Source organism: Strongylocentrotus purpuratus, unplaced genomic scaffold, assembly GCF_000002235.5.
Source record: "Strongylocentrotus purpuratus isolate Spur 01 unplaced genomic scaffold, Spur_5.0 spur5_scaffold_3, whole genome shotgun sequence".
Taxonomy (NCBI): Eukaryota; Metazoa; Echinodermata; class Echinoidea; order Camarodonta; family Strongylocentrotidae; genus Strongylocentrotus; species Strongylocentrotus purpuratus.
In genome coordinates, this window is record NW_022145609.1 from 37,651,303 (window position 1) to 37,675,599 (window position 24,297).

Genomic DNA, 24,297 nt, shown 5'->3' on the forward strand with positions numbered 1-24,297 from the left:
ATTCCTACAGATGAATACACAATATTATTATCCTGATGACTTTATTAGAATAAATATGCTTTAATATTTGTTTTTAAAGACCCAGTATATACCGACCAGAATAGAAACCCTACAGGGCAAGATTAAAATCTAAACATTTGTAAAGTCGTTGAAATAAATTTGAAGAAAAAACGATTATGGTGATGATAAGATGAGGCATTTTCTTTATTATCAGGATTAATATTTATTTTTTTAGAGTGACTACAATTATCATTTATGAATTAAACAGTAACATACTCGGGGAATTTTTTAAAGAGGACATGCCATTTTAATATACAGCTATAAGCATAATATAGTTTCTTCTAAAGACCAACACACTATGAAATTTAAGAAGCACAAACTACGATAAAGTGTGACAAATTCCTACAGATGAATACACAATGTTATTATCCTGATGACTTTATTAGAATAAATATGCTTTAATATTTGTTTTTAAAGACCCAGTATATACCGACCAGAATAGGAACCCTACAGGGCAAGATTAAAATCTAAACATTTGTAAAGTTGTTGAAATAAATTTGAAGAAAAAACGATTATGGTGATGATAAGATGACGCGTTTTCTTTATCATCAGGATTAATATCTACAGGAGCAATAAAGTAGCAAGTATTGATCTATGGAGTATGAAACATTCACACACCAGAGATGAACATAATGAATTTCTATTTGTTTTCATCACTGTACCTATATTTTTGCGTTGTACTTAAACTGATCAACTCTTTATGCTTGTAATACATGGCTATTAAACACAGGCATGAAGCTTTTCGTGGAGCTCTAATTCGGGTTGCAATAATCATGTTGCTGCCTTTCATGATTATGTCAACTGAAGATAATATATACTACTACGTGTACTGAAGTCGGGACTAAATAAATAAAAAGGAAAGAAATAAAGGATTTTGTTGTTTCTTTGCTTAACTACATTCAGAAAGACATTAAAACTACACCTTGGTTTGGATCAGTCAGCCTCAATATATTGACGGCTTATTCCTGTTTCGGACTTTCCTACTTTGCCAGTTGTTTCTCTTATAACCTTATCTATTAATCCGGTTCATATGCCACCAAATGAAATGAATGAATGAATGAATGAATAAATACACAAATAGTTAAATATATAAGCTTAAGGCCAAGTAAGAATTATACCTAGTTTCTTGTCCAGAATTTTTTTTAATAGCGAAAATGAGGAACAGGGAACTCAATGTTATTTGACTGATATTTGTCAGCACATAGAAATGCTAGTAGGTCTATTTCAACACAAATCTTGTTAATTCTAATTTTGTTTATACATGCATTTTAGACGCTACAAACTGGGTGCATTTTCATTATATTACTGATGTTTTGTTAACCCCTTTGTCTAAATATCCTCAGATAGTTATTCATTTAATTTTGGAACAAAACAAATTACATGAAAAATTAAAGCGGTACCCCCCCCCCCCCCAACCAAAAAAGGGAGGGAGAGGACAAGAAACAAAATTACTTTTATTTGGCCCAATTAAGTGGTGATATAACGATGACATCATTGGAATTAAACTATTCCTAGGCAAGAGTCCTTCCGTCATCTAGGGAGGCGATCGACTCTTTAAGAACCGGCAGTGGGGCTACATCTACCGGTACTGGCTCTACATCTACTGGTACTGGCTCTACTGTTTGAAAAGAAGGAAAAAAGGGGAGAAAAGAAAAATTAGTGTATTTGTTTATTTGTAGTGAAACAAAGGGTAGTATTTTCAATGAGTAAACTGCTTTCCCTAATTGCCCTGTTTGCCTACATTATTAAGTATATATATAAAAAATATGATTAAATGTTGAAATTATAGTAAAATCATTTACGAAGTATAAACCTCGAGGTGACATTTCTAGCATATGTGAAGGAGTGGTAAGGGAGCAACTTGCACCCCAAGATTTCAGATGCAAAAAACCAAAAATAAACACTTCTCTTTTTATATAATAGTAGTGTTATTACTAGGGTGGGAAATTATTAAGGTAAATAATTATAAGATTGCCCCTTTCTTTCATAAATAAATCATATTTGGGGGCGCGCTAACCTCACTGTGAACCAACCAGATCCTTGAAAAGTAGACTTCCTAGTCGATTGGATCACATTAAGCTGAGATAATAAGTCTGAATATGCTACTGTGTGATATCATCTGATAAAATCAATGTTGAATCCAGGATCGGCACAGACAAATAGGCCAGACTATTATTTTTCAAAAGATAACCATTCATTCCAGAAGAAGAAAATGATGAAGAGAAAAAAAAATCTCTCTAAACTCTCCGGTTAGCTCAACGAGAAACTCTCCGGTTAGCTCAACGAGAGGTGGGGGCAGACAGGAGTAGTTTTACTCCCATTTTTTAAATTTCATCTATTAATCTATTTATTTGATTGTTGATTATTCATTTACTTATACTTATTCACTCTTTTATTTATTAATTAATTAATTAATTTATTTATTTATATACTTGTTTATTCATTCATTCATTTATTTGTTATCATATTTCTTCAAAGGGGCCGCTAGCCCCCCCCCCCTGAACAATTCTGGATTAGTCTATGAATCAATCTATTTAGAAGATCAACAGCAATAACAAAAACAACATTGAACCCATGTGCAACCATAGTGACTAGACATACAACCCAGTGGCTTACTTCTAGAGTTCCTTTTAACTTTCCCACACAATGACAGGGGCAGATCCAGGAATTTTGTAAAAGGGGAGGGCACAATAAACACACTTATCTGACAAAAAGAGCAAAAACAACAAACAAAACAAAACAAACTAAAAAGGAAGAGATGTTCTTTCATTCGTTTTTGTCGGGGTGTATCTATACAACCTGGGTTTGAAAATGAAACACTGAGTGGTTGTCCCCTTCCCACTCCCCCAAATCCAACAGTACATGACATAGACCGACTACAGTTATACGAAGTACATAAACAAAAGTGCAAAACGGCAAAGCTTATTACACCTAGACATGAAATTCGTCACAGAGACGAATTGGGTGATCTGCCGCTTTGATCGAGACATTAACACATGTAGAAACTCAATGGGAGATTTGGTCTTACCCTCCACTCATATATAACATGTCCATGTAAAAGCTAATGTATTAATCAAGGATGTAGATACATTGTGCTGGCTATTGTTCGGTACAACCCTGTTACAATTGAATTAAAGGGAACCAAAACCTTCATACTAAGTTACTTTTATTGTAAAGTTTAAAAGATTTGAACAAAATCGGGCAAGGAATAAGGAAGTTAGAGCTTTTTAAAATGACTAGTCACTAGAGGGCGGTATTCAATTTGATGACATCATTTGTGGACAACTCTCCATATGCCTTTTGTACATAAAATTTCACAATTTTTTTGTTTTCTTTGTATTTATTTGTGTTCTTGATCCGACTTCATAACATGTGAAGTAGAATATAATTTTTCATTCTATATCTAATTGCTTTCAGGGGAGTAGATTATTTCAATCACAAGAAAGAAGGAAAAACATGAAATTTTATGTACAAAAGGCATGGAGTGTTGTCCACAGATGATGTCATCGAATTGAATACCGCCCTCTAGTGACTAGTCATTTAAAAAAGCTCTAACTTCCTTATTCCATGCCCCATTTTGTTCAAATTTTCACTGATATTTTTCAAATATCTTAAACTTTACAATAAAAGTAACTTAGTATGAAGGTTTTGGTTCCCTTTAATGACAGCTAGGGGACGAACAAATATCAAAATAACACTGTCCATTAAGTTCAAGCTCTGATTGTTTATTGTTTATTATACGAATTGTACATAGCAGCTAGAAAAATGATGTGGATGGTCGAGAATCGCAAGGAGAAAATGTGCAGATGAGAATTGTAAGACAGATATAGTATTGATGGAGACTAGTAAGAACCAAGAGGCATTCACCGAATCTGACCACGAGACCAAAAGGCTTGACTGCATGTTTAGATTTACGTCCAGCCAAGTACATGTATCATGTTTTGACGGCGGCTTGGGTTGGTCGGTGATAAGGATAACGAGTAAAAGGAGCAGTAATCCTAACCAGAAGACTTGTGGTCACATGTTTAATGTCGATGAAAGCAAAGCGAAGAGGGAGAAAGTTGGGTGGTCGTGAGATCGCAAGATCGAGAGATAGAGAGGAAGAGAATGTTGAAACACTACACTTATTAGAAGGTTTGCTACACTATGGGGCAGCTAGATCACCTAATAACAAAGAGTCAATGAGAAATTCAGACTTTGAACAAAATCCCAGCCTCCATTCATATAGCATGTACAAGTAAAAACCATAATGGCCGAAACTGGATTCGGATCCACTGGATCTCGGGTCTGATGAATTAGATTCGTCAATGGAACCGGAAGAGCGGTCAGATAAATCAGATTCATCGGACTCATCAGAGGATCCGGAAGACCGGTCCAATAAATTGGGTTCATCGGAGGCTGCGGAACTGGCAGACACTGATTCTAGTGACCCACCTTCACTGCCATCCTTCCAGGGGTTGAGGTTCAATTTGGGAATCTCAGATTCGTCAGAGCATGGAACACGGTGGTTGGAAAAGTTGGGCAACGTCAGGGTTTTAAACTCAGGGAAGGGATTCTCCATGCTGAACTGTGCCCATGGTTTATCATTCCTGAAAGTTTGATAAAGAAAATCAACATGCTTGAATATTCATTAGGTAATGATTATCAAATGGAGTCCTTCTTATTTTTTATTCATCTTCTTCCTCTCCTCCTCCTCTCTAATTCCCCTCCCCTCCTTCTTTTCCCGAAGACGTGGAACCACCTATCAGCTGCTGCGGTAATATCTCCAACAGTGACCATCTTCCAGGAGGCTGCTCTACCCATCATCAGAGCGTTGCCTCCTCCTGTTGGGTCCAAGCTACTGTAGACTCCACGTCTTGGTTTTTACTTGCACGTCCACCGTTTTATTGTAAATAATAGACATCATTCACTGTTTTGAATTACTTCATGCACTGTCACTATGCCAGCACGTTGCACGGACATCCCAGTTTAGCTGTATGATAGCTGCCATCGGGATTATCTCTACAAGTAACAAGTAACAAGTAACTCCTGGCTAATAAAAGGAAACATTGGAACACATATGTGCAGGGTCATTTGATAGCTAAGCCTAGCAAAGTTCATGAATACATAATGTGGGAAAATACAATTCCCTGATTCACTGTAGGAGGCATATGTTACACATTGGAAGGGCGCCATGCACGTCACGTATTCAGTGGATACACTAGCTGTTTGCACAGAAGCGACTGACTGCTTCCTTTGGGGACCAATGATAATCTATGCTTTTCCGTGATGTGAGTGACATTTCTCCTTATCCCCCGGCTGTACTCTAACGGGACAAAAGGGAACTCTTTTTCCAGGTTTTTCTCGTATTTCCAGGGTAGCTGGAACCCTACATGATGACGTAGCGAGGACAAGAAAGAAGCTTTCAAAAGTAATAATCCCCCCACGTGCAAAGCTAATTCACTTATCATATTTAACCTTGTTACCCTTACTGATTATAAAACTATATTTTCATTGAAAAGTGGGGATATCATTTTCTGTTAAGGCCGCCCCCCCCCTCAAAAGTGGGTGAGGGCGTTGTCCCCCCCCCCCAGGATTTATGCCAGTGGATATAGAGACTTACTTGAACTTCTTTGTGTCATATGTCGGGGTGTGCAGGGGATATGGTTGGATGGAGAGATTCTCGCTATCGTCCAGGGTGTCGCAAAGAACACGAGACAGTGACGTGCCTTTGATAGCATCCAACTGACCTGTCATTGGAAGGAAAAACAGAGTTATATTAGACAATGGATGTAATTTGTGTATAAATGAATGATTAGATCAACATGGATTAACATGGATTAACGGGGTGTTGTGGCGTGCACCTGTAATCCAGCTAACACAAACTGATTCAGCCAAGGACGCAGGCTCGAAACTGAGTCACGTCTTTCGGATGGTGACGTTAAACGTGGGTCCCCAGACATAAACAATCATATCTGATTGATACATGTCTGTCAAAACCCAATTACGCACACACACATGTGCACGCTGGATCGTAACTACGTCTGGCTGGATCATCATTGAATCCACTGACCGGCCAGGGTAACGACTGTATGGCACTTAGGTTGGTGAACTGGTAAAGCACCTCAGTGAAAGTTATTATAGTGAGCGTGAAAAGGAGATGTGATTTTGTCTAGCGGCACGTTCACTTAGTCATCTCCGTCTGTGTTCATGTACAAACTGGCTCAGGCAACCCCGGTTCGAAACTGGGTTAAGTCTTTCAGATGGTGACGTTAAAGATCGGTCCTCATATGTAAATAAAAATTTCTAATTGATACACGTCTGTAAAAACCTAAGTACACATAGTGCCCATTGCACACCGCATCAGCGACTACTGCGACTTCTTGAAGCGCCATGCAAGAGTAATATAGTACAAAAAGTGAATGGGAAATGGACAGTGTAAGCACCTTCTCGAATTAATTCACACACTTGATTAGTGCAGGTAATAGCACTATCGAAATGATGCAACAGGCGTAATACCCTATGCACACGATGTGTAACGCTAATCAAGATAATGATGCAAATAGTTATAGGTCCGTTCTTACTTCAATGGAACGTTTGCATTGCTAAGTTTGCTGTATCACTATATTGTATCCCTGCCTTACATATTATTATAATAATCCATGTACTTTTCAACAGGGTTATCTATTACTTTAAAAGTAACTGTAGCATTCAATCACTTGGATATATTGACACTTTTACGCAGCAATTCCACCACCCAGCAATGTAAACTCAATTAATATGATTGGCAACTGAATCGCTACATTGAAAACACACAATGTAAACAGTTGAAAATTATCAAAATATGTTTCTATCTTACGATAAGCAGCATTGTAAGCACTCAAAATGAAAACGATGGGAAATACCAAGATTCATTTGAGTAGGGTAGGGAAAATGAACCCCAAGAGTTCCCCTTCGTTGTTTTAAAGTTCTAATTGAAATTAAGTAAGTTTAATGCTGCATTAGTGAATGTATTTACCTATAATGCACAGTTTTGGGCAAAGTTAATGATATCCAATGCATTGCAAAATACTTTTCTCATATTTAGCTGTATGTTAGTACTATTTTGGTAATCCCGGTAACAAAAATAATATAATAACAAGTATAGACAAAAAGTATTTTTCCTATCCCTTTTGGTTTAGCAAAATATATCAGTATATCAGTCTGAATGTTCCATCTAAAAAGAAATAAACTAGATGGAACTTCGACTGCGCGCAGTCGAAATGATGCCTCCGTCATAGAGCAATTTACAAACCAAAACAGAAGAAATTTTTCAAATTCAAGTTCAATTGTAATCCATTAACAGGTTCTCAGAATATTGTGTTTACAAGCAATTTCTCATACCGGTATACATGTATGACCCTTTGATCTTTGACCTCACGACCCTAACAGCAACTGATCAGTTCATTGGCTCTGCAAGATGTCCCGAGTTAAATAGTAATCCATCTGTCAGTTCTAATGAGAATGTGTTCACAAGCTATTTTTGCATACATAATGAGCCCATGACCTTTGACCTTTGACCTTTGACCTCATGACCAAAGAATCTACTCAGTTCATTGGCTCTGCAAGATGCATACATGATCTAAGTTTGGCAGGAATCCATCAATCTGTTCTAATGATAATGCGATCACAAGCTATTTTTGCATACATAATGAGCCCTGTGACCTTTGACCTTTGACCTCGTGACCCCAAAATCTAATCAGTTCATTGGCTCTGCAAGATACATACATGACCAAAGTTTGGCAGGAATCCATCAATTGGTTCTTCAGATAACGCGATCACGAGAACGGGACGTACGGACGTACGGACGGTACAGACGGTACAGATCAGACGGACGGACGGACAACCAGAAAACATAATGCCTCCAGCTACTTCGTAATGGAGGCATAAAAAGGAACCCTTCATTACAGTCGGCAATGAAGTTGTCACTGTAAGTCGACTATATTTGTTTCCCAAACCAGATTTCAAATTCAATTAGTTTATATGCAGGGTTGTTAATAATATTTTGTCATTGATATTGGGCAAAATTGCAGCGAGCGCATTTCCAGACATAGGAATTTTAATATTTGTAAAGAAAAGTCTATTTTTGTTTGAGATTATGAAAATCTGATGTTGACGCCATTATTGTTCGATTATGTATGTCACATAATGAGAGATCAAGGGCTTTTATTTTAATAAAAAGGCTATGGAGGACATTTCCAAAGGATAAGATCAAATCAAGAGAGAGAAGGAAGGGAAAGAGAGAGAGGGGGAGAGAGACAGAGTGAGAGAGGGAGATTGAAGTATATATAGAGAGAGGGGGAAAGGGATATAAGAAAGCATGGAGAGCGAGAGAGAGTGAAGAAATAAAAACCCTCCTCTTCCACTTCACAACGCCAACATGACAACATCAGCGGCAGTCAATATACCTCTTAAAGGTACTATGTCCCTTTTGCAGCCAACCTCAAATTCTGTAGAACTTTGCAGGAATTATGAATATGTCATGTATGTCCTATTTGTGTTTAAACGTTAGCAGTGTCCTCTTATTCAAATTATGCAAGGAAACCCGTTTACTTGCTAGACTTCACTGTCAGACACTATTGAGTGACTGACTGGCTTTTTTCTTCTTTGGTAATATTAATAACATACATGAAAAGAGTTGTAAAGGTACATGAGCATTTGTCTACATCAATAACCCACTTCTCGTGATGGCCAAGATTAAACTGATTGAATCTTTGCACAGCATAAAACTTATGACCATTTGGTACAATTGTCTGAAAATCAAGACTATTACTTTTGGGCTCTATAGTCCTAAAGTCGATTTGACAACTAATAGTCGTTATTTTCCCACTTGAAGACATTTTCAAGCCCCACCTTTTTTAGGGAAGTTCTAAATTAGTATTATCTTTCAAATGCAGTTGGAAGTTAACTTATTCATTTTTTTGGCCTGCAAATGGGACATAGTACCTTTAACGTAAAAATGTATTTGCCACGGTTTCATATAGTTAAATCACTGTGTTTGCATTCGTATCAAATTTTTACGGTAGACTGTGTACTTACTGTCTTTGTATATTATTTATTTCGACTAATTATTATTCCCAAAGGCACCAATGGTTATATATGACTATGACTTATAGTTATTTATTGCCACACATGATATGCTGAAATACTGATGTGAAACGGAATGGAAACTGATCACGAACCACTGCTCAACTGTGACATTTTATCTCTAATAAGTTTATTTCAGCTGAATTGTGTATCGTGATACAAAAATTATCATATATTTATTTCCCTTTAATATCAATCTACATGTATATTGCTCTTGTTTTGGTTTATTACGTTTTTTGATATTTTAATGTTTTTTTAAATAATTTTGTTAAAACATTTAATTTTAATTGTATTATGTAATTCAAGGCTCTCTTGCAAAGCAGGTTTTATGTAATGAAGAGACTGACCTGTATGAAGAACTCATAATTATTGAGAAAATAATTACATGAAAGAATAAAATAAATGAATAAAATAAATTGCACAATGTTTCTCTTACTGTCTGTGAAACCCTCCGGTGCATTCCGTTCGTACCAGAAACGATCCCCAAGACGAAGTCGCTTGAACTGGTCACCGAGCAGACAACCGAGGGTGTGGCCAATTCGACCTCCAGGCATGTGCTTCTCGTTCGTGAAGCCGATGAACGCGTCAATTTCACGCACTCCATCTTCCCTGAAAATAATAAGGGAAAAATATAAGAGATTTATATTTCTGTTGGGCTAACCCCAAGCATTGCATGGATGCTTTTCTTCTTTTTTAAATTGGAAGTATTATCATCATCATTGTTGTATGCTCTTATTGTGTACATATGTCATCGTTTGATGTTTTATTTCAGAGAAAATTAAAGCCCCTCTGCACTGTTTGCCAGGAGGGATTAGACCTCCCTCCAGAACCGCGGCAGATATAAAGTTTTCCTTTCTTGACTTTTTTAAAATCAATTTTTTGTTGAAAATCAGACATATAGTTACAAAGTCACATGACCTATTGTCTAATTTGCATGTCAGCCCGAAAATTGCTCATTTTTGTGATTTGTGTACAAAACATATGGAAATATCATTTTTCCTAAAAAGAGATAAAACATTGGTTATTTGGTCTTGTATAAAGTTTAGGTGTTTGCTTTGGGGTAAACATACTTGTAGTAAAAAATGATATTTAAAAAAAAAATAAATGAAATACATAAGTTAAAAAAACAATGAAATACAAAAGAAATTATCAAAACAAGAGATTACATATGGAATAACCTGGCTCTTCCAATTTTTGTTGTTTTATTATTATTCCAAATGGTCTAACGAATATATGTAGTGAAAAAAAATGCTTAAATATGAATAATATATGGGTAGAAATGTGAATTTTATGACCTTATTTGCATAAATTACCATAAATATGCAAATGTATGAATTATGTATGTATGCAAAAAATTGAAATTACCATAGTATTCTGTACACTTCACTTGTCCCCCAGTAAAAACCTGGTCTGAAATAGGGTTAAGGCAGTTTTGATAGCCTAGTCCATCACACGCGAGAGGTCCCAGCTTCGATCTTTGCACAGCGCATACATATTTGGTGTTTTGCCCACATCTATCCCTCTTGACCCAGGAGTATCAAAATGGGTATCCGATCCAATCTAATCCAATCCAATCTAATCCGATCCAATCTAATCCCATCCAAAAGATATTTGATATAGCGCCTTTTCCTTGCAGTTACAAAGTGCTGCATGCACACGCTCCACAATGTTTGGGCCACTTAAAAAGAAAAGTTAGACACTTCTCAGAGATCAGCAAAGTATATGTAGGCTGGTAATAAAGTAATTTCTAGCAGAATAGATGTGACTTGAGTAGTTTCTTGAACTGGTCAACAGATGAGGCCATCTGCACAGCAGTAGGTAGCTGGTTTCACAATTTTGCAGCAACCAATGGAAAAGACCATTCACCTGCATTTTTCTTAGAGAGACACTGAGTGAGCCAGATGGATGATGATGAGCGGGTATTTCGGACTCGTGGATGGTAACCCGACATTTGCTCCGCGACATTTGCTCCGCCGACATTTTGCTTCGCCGACATTTGCTCCGCCGACAATTGCTCCGCCAACAATTGCTCCGCCGATATTTGCTCCGCCGACAATATTTCTTTCATGGGTTATTTTTGTTTTTTTGTTTTTGTCATTTGTTTTGTTGTTGTTATTCAGGGCCGTAGCACAAATTTTGAGAATGGGGATGTGTTTTATTTCCCCGATCAAAAGACACTGATGGAAAAAAACGTGATAAACCTTTGTAAAAGACGTAATCCTTTTTTTTGGGGGGGGGATCAGGTGAAGAAGCTTTTAAATAATATATTAACTTTTCTCAACCTTGAGTCGACCTTCTTTCAACAAATAGTGATTTTTTTCTTTCTTAGGCACAATATAATTTAAGGTAATATTATTATTCCCTTTTTCTGCCTGCCTACCACCCCTTTTATTAATCGATGATTATTTCACGAGCACGTACATGTAGGCCTATATTTCATACATTTTATTTCTCATTTTCCCTGACGTGTCGTGACACCCCGCAGGATTTACCCTCATTAAATATACAGACACCGTCCCGACACAAAGTTTTAGGCCAATGCAAGAATATGAAATTTAAATCTTCCTATATTCTGTTTTGTGTCCCTTTTCCCTTGTCTTTAGCCTTTTCTTTTCTTGACCTTTTATTTTCCATGTTTTCTTTTCCTTTTCTTTTCATTTCTTCCTATCTTTTTTTTCGCTGCAAAAGGGAGCATTTGTCTTTTACGGGGCACTCCCACTACGTCGGCGGAGCAATTGTCTGTGGAGCAACTGTCGGCAGAGCAACTGTTGCAGAGCAATTGTCGCTTTTTGCGGAGCATTTGTCTCGAGGACGACGAACCAAGCAGTCAGCTATGTACGGGGGACATCGGTTGTTGAGAGACCATTAGTAGGATCTTAAAAGCTATTCTCTGTCGTACAGGGAGCCAATGGAGTTCAAGTCGAAGAGGTTGTATGTGAGTCCGAAGAGGAGCAGAAAAGACAAGCCTTGCCGCTGAGTTTTGTAGTCTCTAAAGGCGATCAAGGTCCCTCTGGCTGAGAACACTGAAGAGACTGTTGCAGTAGACTAGTCTGAAAAGGACAAGAGCCCTTGCCGCAGCGCGGAATGTTGACTTATTGATAAACCGCCTCATCCTCCAAATTAAAGGTACGTAGGTGGTACTTGATGCTTCTGCTGAGAAGGTTGACATGAAGACATAAGTTCACAGATGGTTCAAGTGTTACTCCCACATTGCTGTTGGACTTACATGGTTGGAAGGTATCTGGCAATGCTGGGGTAATAATAATTGCAGGGGCCACAGGAAGATCATAATAATGCTGATGAGGCTATCCTGGGGCTGGGTAGATAGGACCCAATTATTATTTATCAATATTGATTATTATGTTATTAGTACATCATCTTATAAAAAGTTGATATTAATCGCAAGTTATTTGCTATCGATATCAATCACAACTATGTAAATAAGAAATAGGGGAATGCAAACTTGTGATTGATTAGAGGACTTGAGATTGATTCAAATCAATCAAAACTCTTTTTATAAGACGAGGCCCTGGAAATAATTTCTTGGGGATAAAGAATAGGATATCAAAATTACCCTAGAGTTGCTCTCACTGAAGTCGTTGACTTTATATTACCATTTTAGGGTATGCAACATGATGCCCCAGGGACATTATGCTCCTGGCTTGGAGTCAAAGACAATGGCTTACCAGTGGGGGAAGGGGGGGGGGGTGGCACTGGCATGGCTACAGCCCAGGATATGCTAGATTGCTAGTGACAGATAGCCCTAATTGTATGACACTAGCTCCGAGGGCATTTTCCTAGACCAACAGAATTCCCAACTTTAAAAGGCAATTCAGCCTTGATAGCAAACTAATCTTGTTGAAGGCAGAAAAGTAGACTGGTGAAAGTTTGAATGAAATCGGACAAAAAAAGAATATTATGAAAGCTCATCAAATTGGCTGAATCCGTAATGTCTCTGTGATGTAGTGGCAGACAAATTTCCCATTTGTTCAGCCACACAAAATGACAACATTTTCAATTTATCAAAAATGTATGACTGAGAAGGGTCTTTTCTCTTTAGAAGGCCTACGGTAATGTGCTTTCCATGATATATTTTGAGTATCACCCCCAAGGGAGTAGGCATTTAGGAGAAACACAGAAATTAATAATATTTTTGTACACGATACAAGATAGCTATCCACAACTACATATACCGACCAACTTGCCAATTTGAGAATTGCTTGACTTAGGGGTCTTGTAATTATTATTGGTCCGATATATTTCATACTGTCTATCTGATTTTCTGCTTTCATACAAATGAACTTATTACAAGGGTTGGATTGCCCCTTAGCCACATATCATACATTACACCTAACCCAAACCCCAAACCTAGAACGTAAAACCTTAATTATTGGAAACCTAACCCTAAATCTTTGACGCAATCTGAAGCAATTGTTCCCGGACGACGTAAAGGCCACTGTAACTTTGTTTTAATTTCATTTTTAGGGGGTCGGGGTCCAATAAAGCCTGGTCCAATCCTACGCTGGATACGCCACAGTGAAAGATAGCCATGAAGGGTTGTATTTGCATTATCAAAGGAAGCACCCCCACCCCCATGGCAAATAGACCGTCAAACTTTGTTTGGGGGGGTGCCGGCCTATTAAACAGGGGTATATGCCAGCTCCAATCCTCTCCTGGATAACGCCACAGACAGACAAATATTGCCCCAAAGAAGACAGGGTTTTATCTGCATTTTGAACCCGTTCCCTTCCAGATTCTGATATTCCCATAAACTTTGTACACAGAGCACCCGGTGCCCGTAGGCAAAGGGTTAAAGGAAACACCCGCCTGACTATCAGTCCAAAGTTTGTGGACTTGAATCACAGCCCGGCACTACTGTCCTTTGGCAGGATATTTATCCACATTTGCCACTCTCCATCCAGGTGTAAATAGGAACCTGACAATTGCTTGGGTGACTTGTTGCATGGCCTTCAGGAAGAACAGCATTGATGCTGATGAGAGTTCCATTCATTGGTACACAATGTTTTTCATTGTTTGTCTGTTTCTTTGATTGTTGTTGTTTGATTGTTTTGATGTTTGATTGTGTGGGAGAGGGGCTTAACTTACCCGTAGACCTCCTTGAGTTCGTCAAGGAGACCATCATCCTGGAACACTCCTTTGAGGTCGTCCCAAGATTTTATCTTTGGTTGCTGAGGTGTGCAAATCTCACGGTACTCCACGTAAGCAGGGATGCCATGCTCGCGTCCACGCTGAATATTCATGGCAAGGAGATCCAAACCGAATCTAAAAATAAACGAGGTATACAGGGTTTTTATCTTCTTTTGAGGCAGTAAAACATAACAAATGAATATTTTTGCTGGTACCCCTTAGTTGGTGGCACTTCATGTTCAAGCCTTGCGTCACACATCGAGCTTACAAGTATCATCCAAGTAATACTATATAAATATTGACTGATTTGAGGGGTACGGTTAAAGCTATTGCCCAACGTGATCTTGAAGCTGTACTTTGACCCACAACGAAGTCGAGGGGCATGGTGCCGTCTCGAGATCACCAAGGAGCTAGATTTTTTGAAACTGTGACTAGGGAAATAAGCAGTCAATATTTGTTTTATTTACCGCATTTCAGGTATCAATTCAAAAGAGATACTTTAACAAATCATGTCTGTTATTAGTAGAATTATGCCGTGTCTCGCCAGTCAATATTTTTTCGCTATACTGCCCAGCAGTCAGAAGCAAATTTCATCCCTTGTGCGGTATGTGATACAAGATATACCATTTCAGGTTTCAATTCAAAACAGATACTTTAACAGAAAATGTCTGTTATTAGTAGAATTATGCCGTGTCTCGCTGGTCAATATTTTTCGCTATACTGGCCAGCAGTGAGAAGCGAATTTCATCCCTTGTGCGGTATGTGATACAAGATATGCCATTACACATTAAACGTCATTTCGATTGCGTAATCACCTGCACTAATCAAGACTGTATAAAACAAAGTGTGGATCCACAAGAAATTAAAAGCAATCTTTGCACTATTCATGTTGCAATCACTTTCTCTACAATATCACAATCACACAGTGCATCAACTGTCGCACATGTCCAGTCATTTGACGCATTCCTTTACGTCAGGCAAATGATGCCTCATGTACAATATCAAGATTGACTCACCCGTCTTCCTCCTCCTCAAAGAGATGGCCCTGATCTGCTGCAGTAACATGGCGGTCAACCTTGTTCAATTTCTGAGCGATGTTTCCAAGAACAAATCCATTCATCCCATTCTGAGAGGGCAAAATTAACATGTAATCGTGATTATAATTTTGTGTCATTTTCTTTTAAACATACTGCACCTCTTGTCTGGAATACACTTCCTCAGGAAATATGTCAAACTAGAAATTTTAATGGATTTAAAAGGAAATTCAAATGTTATTTATTACAAGTACTTAACCCCTGTATATTATTTTATGTGATAACAAGAAATTCAATTTTGTATTCCTTCTTCACTTATAACATATGTTTATTTTATATAGATAGATATTTGTTTCCTGTTGTATTGTTTTGTTATTGTCCAGTATATTATTTATTTTTAATGTATATATTTATGATTGAATGGAATCAATAAATATTGAATTATGACAACATACCTATTCCCTACATAATTATATATCGTGTCTAATATTGAAATGTAATTGTGATGTGAGATATTCACAAGCTTTGAAATAATTAATTTATTTGTCAATCTTCCGATGTGTAATATTGATGGTTTCCTTTACTGCCTACTTCTCATACCCAAATAAATCAATCAATCAATCAATCAGTCTACTGTCTCTTTAGCTTTCACAGCTACAATTATCTTGCCATGATATCCGGGCACGAAATTCATTATATCAAAACAATGTCAAATATGTTCTCATGCTTTGTTCAATTGCTTTACGAATGAGAAGAAATCAAATGAAATCAAATCAAAACAGATCTCCCCCTAATCATATCCCAAACTCCAAGTAGTCTTACATTTGCTGCATCGTGCATAGCAGAGGCGTTAAAGAAGGCGTGATGGAGGGGAACGGCGGTCTGAGAGAAGTGCTTATTATCACGGATCTCAAGCTCGCTCGGAATCTAAAGTGCAAGGATAAAAAAGAGTAATTACATTCAATTATTCCCACTTCCTCATTTGCTGACCACATTTTTTGAAGCATCACTGCGTCGGTGATTGACCCGGTATCTGACGGTGGTCGTTATCACAGATCTCACGCTCCACCGGAATCTAATGCACAAGGAATTAAAAGCACACTTACAGAATTTTGTTTTTATCCCCGTCCCACTTGATGCGTCATTGACTGACGTGGAAGGAGGCGTCGGCCTCTGTCGCGGTCTCTGACGCATCATGTAAGAATGATATCGCAGAGGTAGTAAGTAGAAATAAACAGTGTTTGTTGAAGTACTGGCGCATGCTCTGAATTACTGTTCTACATCAAATTTGGATGACATGCACCCACTCTGTAGAATAACAGAGAGCACGTATTTCTAAAAGAAGAAAAAAAAGTGATTATAATGGTGTTTCGTTACCTGGCTATGTCCCAAACGGTAGGCTGCTGAAGCGAACACGTTGCTCATGGTAGCACTTAGATTCTCATTGTAGTCTGGGACTTCCTTGCGACCAGGCTTAATAGAGAGCTTGAAATGGTCAGTCGCTACGGGACCAAAAAGGGCTGGCATGTACTCGTTGTATACAATATGCTGCCACACACCAATAACGATCCTGAAATACAATTCAATTAAAAATGGCATTTATATTACAAACAATCGTGCGTGGCAACATTAGGTGTTTAATTATGCAGAATGTAGGCCTACCATAATGGAAAATAACAAGCAATATAAGTAAAACATACCAGTAACGTGAATAGAAATGAAAAAAAAAAAAATTACAGACAAAAAAATCAAAGAAACTAATGTAATTCTTAGCAGGTAAATATTATTATAAATATACCTTAATGCAGGTACAGACAAAATGCCAAAATAATGATGGGGGGTCAAAAGGAATTTTCTTGAATGTAAAGGGTCTGCATGCACCTTATTTGAAGTAAGTGATGAGAGATTGGAAGAGGGAGTTACGTAGTACGTCCCCTATGACGTAAAGATCATTGGCGAGAAGAAGAATTGTCCATTTTTTCATGCTCGTTCAACACCATGCGTCATTTCAAGTGCGTTAATACCTCTGCTAATATAGTACACAGGTTATTCACCCAATGACTCCTGAATCCTGTTTCTCTCATAGGCTGAATAGAGTAGGCCTACTCGTCAGCTCCAGCATGCAATAGGCTAAAAAACACTATTGCATTGTTTCTGTTCTTATGTTCATAGTCTACTGTTCTAAGGTGTGTCTGATGCTAGCCTATTATTTTTGGATATACGCCGTTTTTGTGCCTTAAAATTGTTGATATGATTGTTACATTGCTTATGTCATTGCGTATGAACATATTTATACTTCAGTATTTTATTAATAAAGGAAATGAAAGAATGTTACTTTGAGTTGAATTAAACTATGTTGTTATGCAGTTTTGTAATTATTTTGAACGATGTCTTTCTGAAATGGTGCGTCAACAATTGCAGTCGTGCATCAGATAGCACTACGCCGATGGACCAACGGCCGCAATGGTCAGCACGGAGAAGGTCAGCAAGCCAACTTTATTATGTCTTATTAACTGTATTAAGCACCAGGCATAACCTCCGTTCATATAAGCCCTGTTGAAAATGTTCATGTTCAAGCATTATCTGCAACCATAGCTACTATTGAAATATCTGTCAGTATCATTAGGGATCATTTTGGACATGCGCTAATTCTGGATTAGTTCGGTCTATTCTCTACAAGATGGACAGTATATTGTAAATCCACTCTTCTTTTGAAGTGAAAATTAACGCTCAAGCTAGTGGAATCCACTCACAAGGAGTTACTACTTCATGACTGTGGGCGAATTCTGATATAGCTTTGGAATTGATTTACAACATGTAACTCCTAAATGGACTGCTAAAGTCGAGTTTAGAATTAGGTGCATTATCCCTATTCAGACTTTTAAAAGAGCGGATTTCCACAATAAGGGACTATCAAATTATTATCTACCGGGCTGGCCAGAAAATACTACAAAACGGACAACATCATACAATACAATTTAGCTAAAAAAATCAAACTATTAACATCATATTCCATGAATATGAATCCGGCGTAAAATTAAGCACCGTAACAAACTATCGCATCAACAACACCAAGAACAAAAGCAGCAGTGCTTACTTTCTTGTCTCGCTGAATAGTCGCTCCTCGTCCCAGTGACCGTTTATGAGCTGAAGCTCACTCACGATGTTGTTATGCAGACGGACGAAGACGGTGTGGAGCGCGGTGAGTGTGGGCTGTTCTGCGGCCCTCAAGTCGCCAGCGAACCCACATTTCAACGTTCCGCCCTGTGTGCCGCGGCATTCGTGGTGGTCCTCGTCCTGCTCCAGTGGCAGAAACGGGAGCAGGTTTGCATCGCCTAGCTGATGGGTTGCCAAACGTGAGGATTTAGCTAAAAGATGAGAAAAAATATATTGGTGATTTAATCATAACTCATTTCATTTGTTCATTTATTTCCATCTTCATATAAAACGATAGATCATTACAATATTATACATTAAAACAAAATACATGCAATCATACATGTTAACAGTATCAAAGAGACCAAATTTACCAGTCTAAATTGAGAAAAGGGGAACTAAAATAAGGGCAAAAGGAAAAAGGGTAGAACGAAAAAGAAAAAGAAAAAGAGATCACACATTAAAACAGAATATACACAAAGAGAATATGCAATTCTTTGTTTATACACATAACTGTAAATGAACCTTTTCCTGAGTTTGAGTTGACATTGTCACCTTTCCTATTCAACAAGCGCGTAGCTAGGATTTATTTTCGGGGGGCGGTAGAGAGCACGCAAAGCGTGCAAATCACTTAAAGAGCACACAAAGCGCTCTCCCTAGGGGGGTGGGTGGGAAGCTTTGAAAGAAGACGATTCGTTGTACCTTCTCGACTCATAATCCTTGTCTATGTTCAGTCCGCCCCTCCTGCGCATAGCTCGCAAGATTTGACGTATTATTAGAGAAAGAAGACGATTCGATGTACCTTTCTCGACTCTTAATCCTTGTCAGAATTCTGTTCCCCCCCCCCCCTCGCGCGAAGCTTTGATTTTTCATTAAATTATTATAGAAAGAAGACGATTCGTTGTATTGTTCTCGACTCTTAATCCTTAATTTGAACCTAGTTTCCCCCTTTCCGCACTTTCTTTCCATGTAAAGCGCGGAAGCTTTGACGTTTCATTAAATTATTTGAGAAAGACGACCATTTGTTGTATTGTTCTCGACTCCTTTTCCCTTTTTCTTCCTACGTCGTCTCACTTTTTTCTTCTCTTTCTCTCTCTTCTTTTTTTGGCCGGTGTTTTCTTTGGGGGGCGACTGCCCCCACCACCCCCTGGCTACGCGCCTGTTATTCAAATGCACAAAATCAATGTGAATAAAGTCACAAATTGGTTTCAGACTGAAATAAAATTGTGTATAATAGTTATGTGCGTATAATAAGAGAATTTGACCCATATTCATTCTTTCAGTCCAAACTTTTTAAAGGGATCCGGTAACTTCGTCTCAGATTCTGAATCAAAATCCTGGATTTAATTAGCTCATGCTGCAATGATAATTATAACCTTTAGGTCAGTCAGGAACCCCATGACTTTTACAAGCCGATCGCCTGTGTGATTATCAAGATATTTATGATTGGAAATCAAAACCAAATTTTGCATTTTCCTAATGTTTTTTATAATACAGTCTATTGGGAAAAACAAGTATGGTAAAACCAGTCACTCAAAGATTTTTTTTTGAGGCATTCTTGATCATTTTGAAGCACAATTTTTTTAGGGCTTCAATATTACACCATATCACAGACACTGATAACACGTAGGGCAATGCATCTCAGATTTAACATTGTCAAACGATGCCTTTAAAGGCTGCTGCTCAGTCATCCGTGGCAGCAGAGTTATGAAAAATTAAAGGTGTCATCAGTAAAAGATATCAGTGGCTCCCCCCCCCCCTCAATTTTTTTAGGGGGAATCGTCCGTCCCCCCCAAGAGCCCAAGAGTGCAGCATTTCGACGAATAAAGATGCAAAAAGATGCGGTAGCTACACTCCATCGCATAATATCTTTCACAATGAATAAGTAATTATTGTAGAAAACTATGAAAAAAGGGTATATTGCTTGTTTTTATACTATAGCTTAGATAATTAAGGAATGTAATTTGTTAAAACAGCAAAACTTAAAAAACATGGGGGTAGTCACTTTCGTCACCTTCACCCCTCTCGTTAGCTATGCTCCCTTGCGCTGGCATACTGATTGGGGGGTCAGGTGCAGTTACCCCCCCCCCAAAAAAAAAAAAAAAAATCAAACGTGGTGTATATTTTCTAATTTGATACCAATGATTTACAAATGTTGTTGAAATGGCACGATTTTTCCCTGAGCTTCTGGGGGCTCTGCCCCCTGGACCCCATTAGGGCCCTAAAGCAGACCCTTGGCCTGGATGCTCATCTGACCGTAATTGAATGCCTAAAACCCCTGAGCTTCCGGGGGCTCTGCCCCCTGGACCCCAAGAAGGGCCCTAATGCCTCCCCTGGATACTCATCTGATAATAATTTAATGCCTAAAACCCCTAAGCTTCTGGGGGCTCTGCCCCCTGGACCCCATTCCAATTAGGGACCTGCAGGCCATGAGCGTCACAAGTAAGGTAACAAAATATATCTCATCTGACCGGAATTAAATGCCTAAAACTCCTGAGCTTCCAGGGGCTCTGCCCCGGGATGCTCATCTGACCGTTATTAAATGCCTTAGTTCCTAAGCTTCAGGGGGCTCCGCCCCTTGACCCCTGCTGGGGTTTTACTCCTGGACTCCACGCCACTTTACGCTCCACATGCTTCGCTCGCTTTGCTCTACCTGATCGTTAATACTTTATTACTTTATCCCATTCCCCAACATTGGTTCTGCAGGGACTGCAGAACTGCATGTTACATGCAAGAGTAGTGGTGATGATGCATATATTTTTTTTCCTGCCCCCCCCCCCCCAACGTTTTTGCTCTTTACGCCACTGCGTCGCCGCCCCTGGTAATGAGCACAAAAAAAATTTGGGGGGCACAATCTTTGCGACCGAGCGGAGGGAGGAAGTGTCCCCCCTCCCACGGTAGGGAGCTTTTGCATTTTTCGACTTGAAAATGTGCAATCTGGGGCATACCTAAGTAGGAAATTTTGACTTGACGACATGTACTAAAATTAAAGCATGTAACTATTCTACCAACAGAGAATTTTTTTCTTCATCAACTCGGAAACATAATTATGAAAATATGTACCCCAAAATAACCCCTCCAAAATGTCCCGTGCACTGTGAATATAATGTATCATGTTACACACAAATAATTCAAGTATCCTTTTATTTAAAGTATATTTTGCTTCAGGAAAAAATAAAAAATAATCAAAGGTAGGGTAGGGATGACCAGGAATTTATGGACAGTTGGACAGTGTCTATTATTAATATTATTATTGTAATTATTATTATTATTTTTTTGCTGTCGGGGGGGGGGGACTATTTATGAAAATTACAATTAAAAATCTCCAATCTAAGCCAGAAAATGATCACTTTCGGCCCAGAAAATTGACAACATTGATAACAAATTCCTTAATTTGTCCATTCAATAGCTACCCCAACCCCACAATGTATGTATTTTCTTAAAGCTTAAAATCCATGGATCATTTTAAGATAACAATCTCAATTTTGATGAAGAAAAAAAATTAATACCCCACTGGGCCACTTAACGGTACACTTGCAATGTTACATGCTGTACCGGGTACCTATGGAACGTTCGTTCGCAAATCTGTGCATGCACAGCCCGAGTGGTGGGTAGCATGTTATCTCCTGGCAGTGCTTGTCGCAGTAGCTGCTGGAAAGGAATTTTCTACAAGTGTTACTGTTAGTGGACACTAAGGCCCATTAGTGACTATAAAAAACATATGCTCTTCCTGGCTATTTGGGAATGTGTCAGATTGCAACAGAAACACACATTTTGTTGAAAAATGAAAATCATGTGATATCACGAACATTTATAAATCACTGGTATGGAATTGAAAATAAGTCACGGTTTAATTTTATTGAGGGAGCAAGCGCCCCCCCCCCCCACCAGTATGCCAGTGCTTACCAAAGATGAAAATGAGAATGGAAAAGGGGCACTTATTACAAAGAAGAATTAGGGACAATTATCAGAGGGAATATGGCAATAATTAAGAAGGATAAGGGGGCACGTGTTGAAATAACAGGGGCACTCATTGGAGATGAATAGGGACACTTGTAATGATAAAAAGAGGCACTTGTCAAAATATAAGGGACACCTCTCAGATTTGAAAAAGAGGTAATTAGAGGTGAATGGGCACTTATCGGTGCATGGTGGCAAGGGGCACTTCTTGTTCCCTAAAAAGGGCCATTCACCGGGGATGAATAGGAGCACTTGTGGGATATGAAAGGGGCACTTTTTACAAAGAAAACATTGGCACTTGTCGTAGGAAAAGGGGCACCTATGATATTTTAATAGAGCATTTATTAGAATTGTGAATAGGGCATAGATGAGAAGGGGGGGGGGTGACATTTATCAGAAGGAAAATTGGGACTTATTAGAAAGAAAAAAGGGGGTAACTTATCAGAGGTGAGAAGGGGTACTCATCAAAGATAAAAAGGGGCACTTATCTGAAGAGTAAGAGGCACATATAAGAATATGGAATGGGCACCTACTTAAAATTTAAAAAGTGTAAAGAGGGCCACTTTAGTTTTTTGTACCTGACTAAAAATTTGGGAATTAGCCATTTTCCAACAACGCTTTAAAAAAGTATAATTTACAAAAAATTAAACCCCCCCCCCCCCTGGCAAATCATGTCATTCCAGCAAAATTTGTAAATTAATGGAATTGCATTAGAAAAAACACGTTTGACATTTATTGGAGGGAGCAACTGACCCACGTTCCCCCCCCCCCCCTCCTCCCATTAGTACACCAGTGGGTATCATAGGCAGAATTACTAGATGAAATATAATTCAAAGCCACTCAGGTTACAACTTTTAAACGGACATCTACCAAAGTGGGGTATCGATAGACGTAGAGGTATGCATTTTTGTATACGCACAGGTTAATAATTAACCCATTACCCATGTATGTAAATCGGATATTCACTACTGGGCTCTCTGGAATAATTTGTTTGGTCTAATGTCGGTCTCGTTGGCGCGATCGAGCTGGCTTTGCGACCTATTAATACGTACCGTCACGAACCTTCTCAAGCCGTTCCTCAGAAGACCCATACACCCCGGATGCGTCGATATACGCGGTAATATCGTTAAGTTGTTCACGAACTATGGGCTCCTCTAGCTCCTTAGTGGTGGACTCCTCCTCCTCGAAGCCGCTGCAGCCATGCGCCGGTACCCCAATGGTACGGGGCAAGTCCATGCAAACCATTTTGCCTTGGTACAGAACGTCTTTCTCGAAAACTGAAATGGAGCAGCAGGAGTACTTTGACTCTACAGCTGGGCATTCCTCGCATTCTCCTGCCAAAGAAACAACAATTAAGGTTCATTTGTTTAATAATCATCCTCGTATATAATTTATCGGGCTCTTCAAGATTCAGGGAGTGTTCGATCCAGATGTAAGACAGTCAATGGTTGCATCGTTGTACGTACGCGACGTGTGCCCCTGTGACAATTGCTGGGCTTTCTCACAGATAGAGTAAATTAATTTTTTTACTCTAGGCTATAACCCCGGACCCAACATTTTACTTGACCCTAATTTAGAGGCGGCGCTCCGGAGGCAGGGGGGCAGGGAGCACAGTACCCCCATACTTTTTCAAGTACACAAAAAGTGCCAATTTTTACATGTTATTAATTAATTAATTTATTTATTTGTCCTTTTTTAGTAGTGTGGCTCCATCAGTAGTTAAATAATGTTTTCCGTGGAAACCTAAGATAAAAACAAAATTTACAACATATACAATCCAATTCGAGAAAAACTGAATTTAGTTACAACATTTTCGAACAAAAGAAAGAAACAA

At 38.6% G+C, this 24,297-nt stretch overlaps 1 protein-coding gene across 3 annotated transcripts; it reads right to left on the bottom strand.

Moving 5' to 3' along the window:
* Positions 1-1,204: 1,204 nt before the first annotated feature.
* Positions 1,205-23,934, bottom strand: LOC105439146 (peroxidasin homolog). 3 transcript variants are annotated; one of them, XM_030996500.1, is made up of 10 exons: positions 23,516-23,934; positions 18,445-18,715; positions 16,725-16,917; positions 16,170-16,274; positions 15,330-15,439; positions 14,272-14,448; positions 9,602-9,774; positions 5,663-5,789; positions 4,495-4,649; positions 1,205-1,654 (listed from the first exon to the last, which is right to left on the bottom strand). In XM_030996500.1, exons 1-10 carry the CDS (start codon positions 23,706-23,708, stop codon positions 1,572-1,574), a joined length of 1,587 nt encoding a protein of 528 aa, XP_030852360.1. In that variant the 5' UTR covers positions 23,709-23,934; the 3' UTR covers positions 1,205-1,571. The 3 variants fall into 3 exon arrangements, with proteins under 3 accessions (XP_030852360.1, XP_030852359.1, XP_030852358.1); XM_030996499.1 differs by having other exon boundaries at positions 1,205-1,675; XM_030996498.1 differs by having other exon boundaries at positions 1,205-1,678; positions 23,516-23,933.
* Positions 23,935-24,297: the final 363 nt, after the last annotated feature.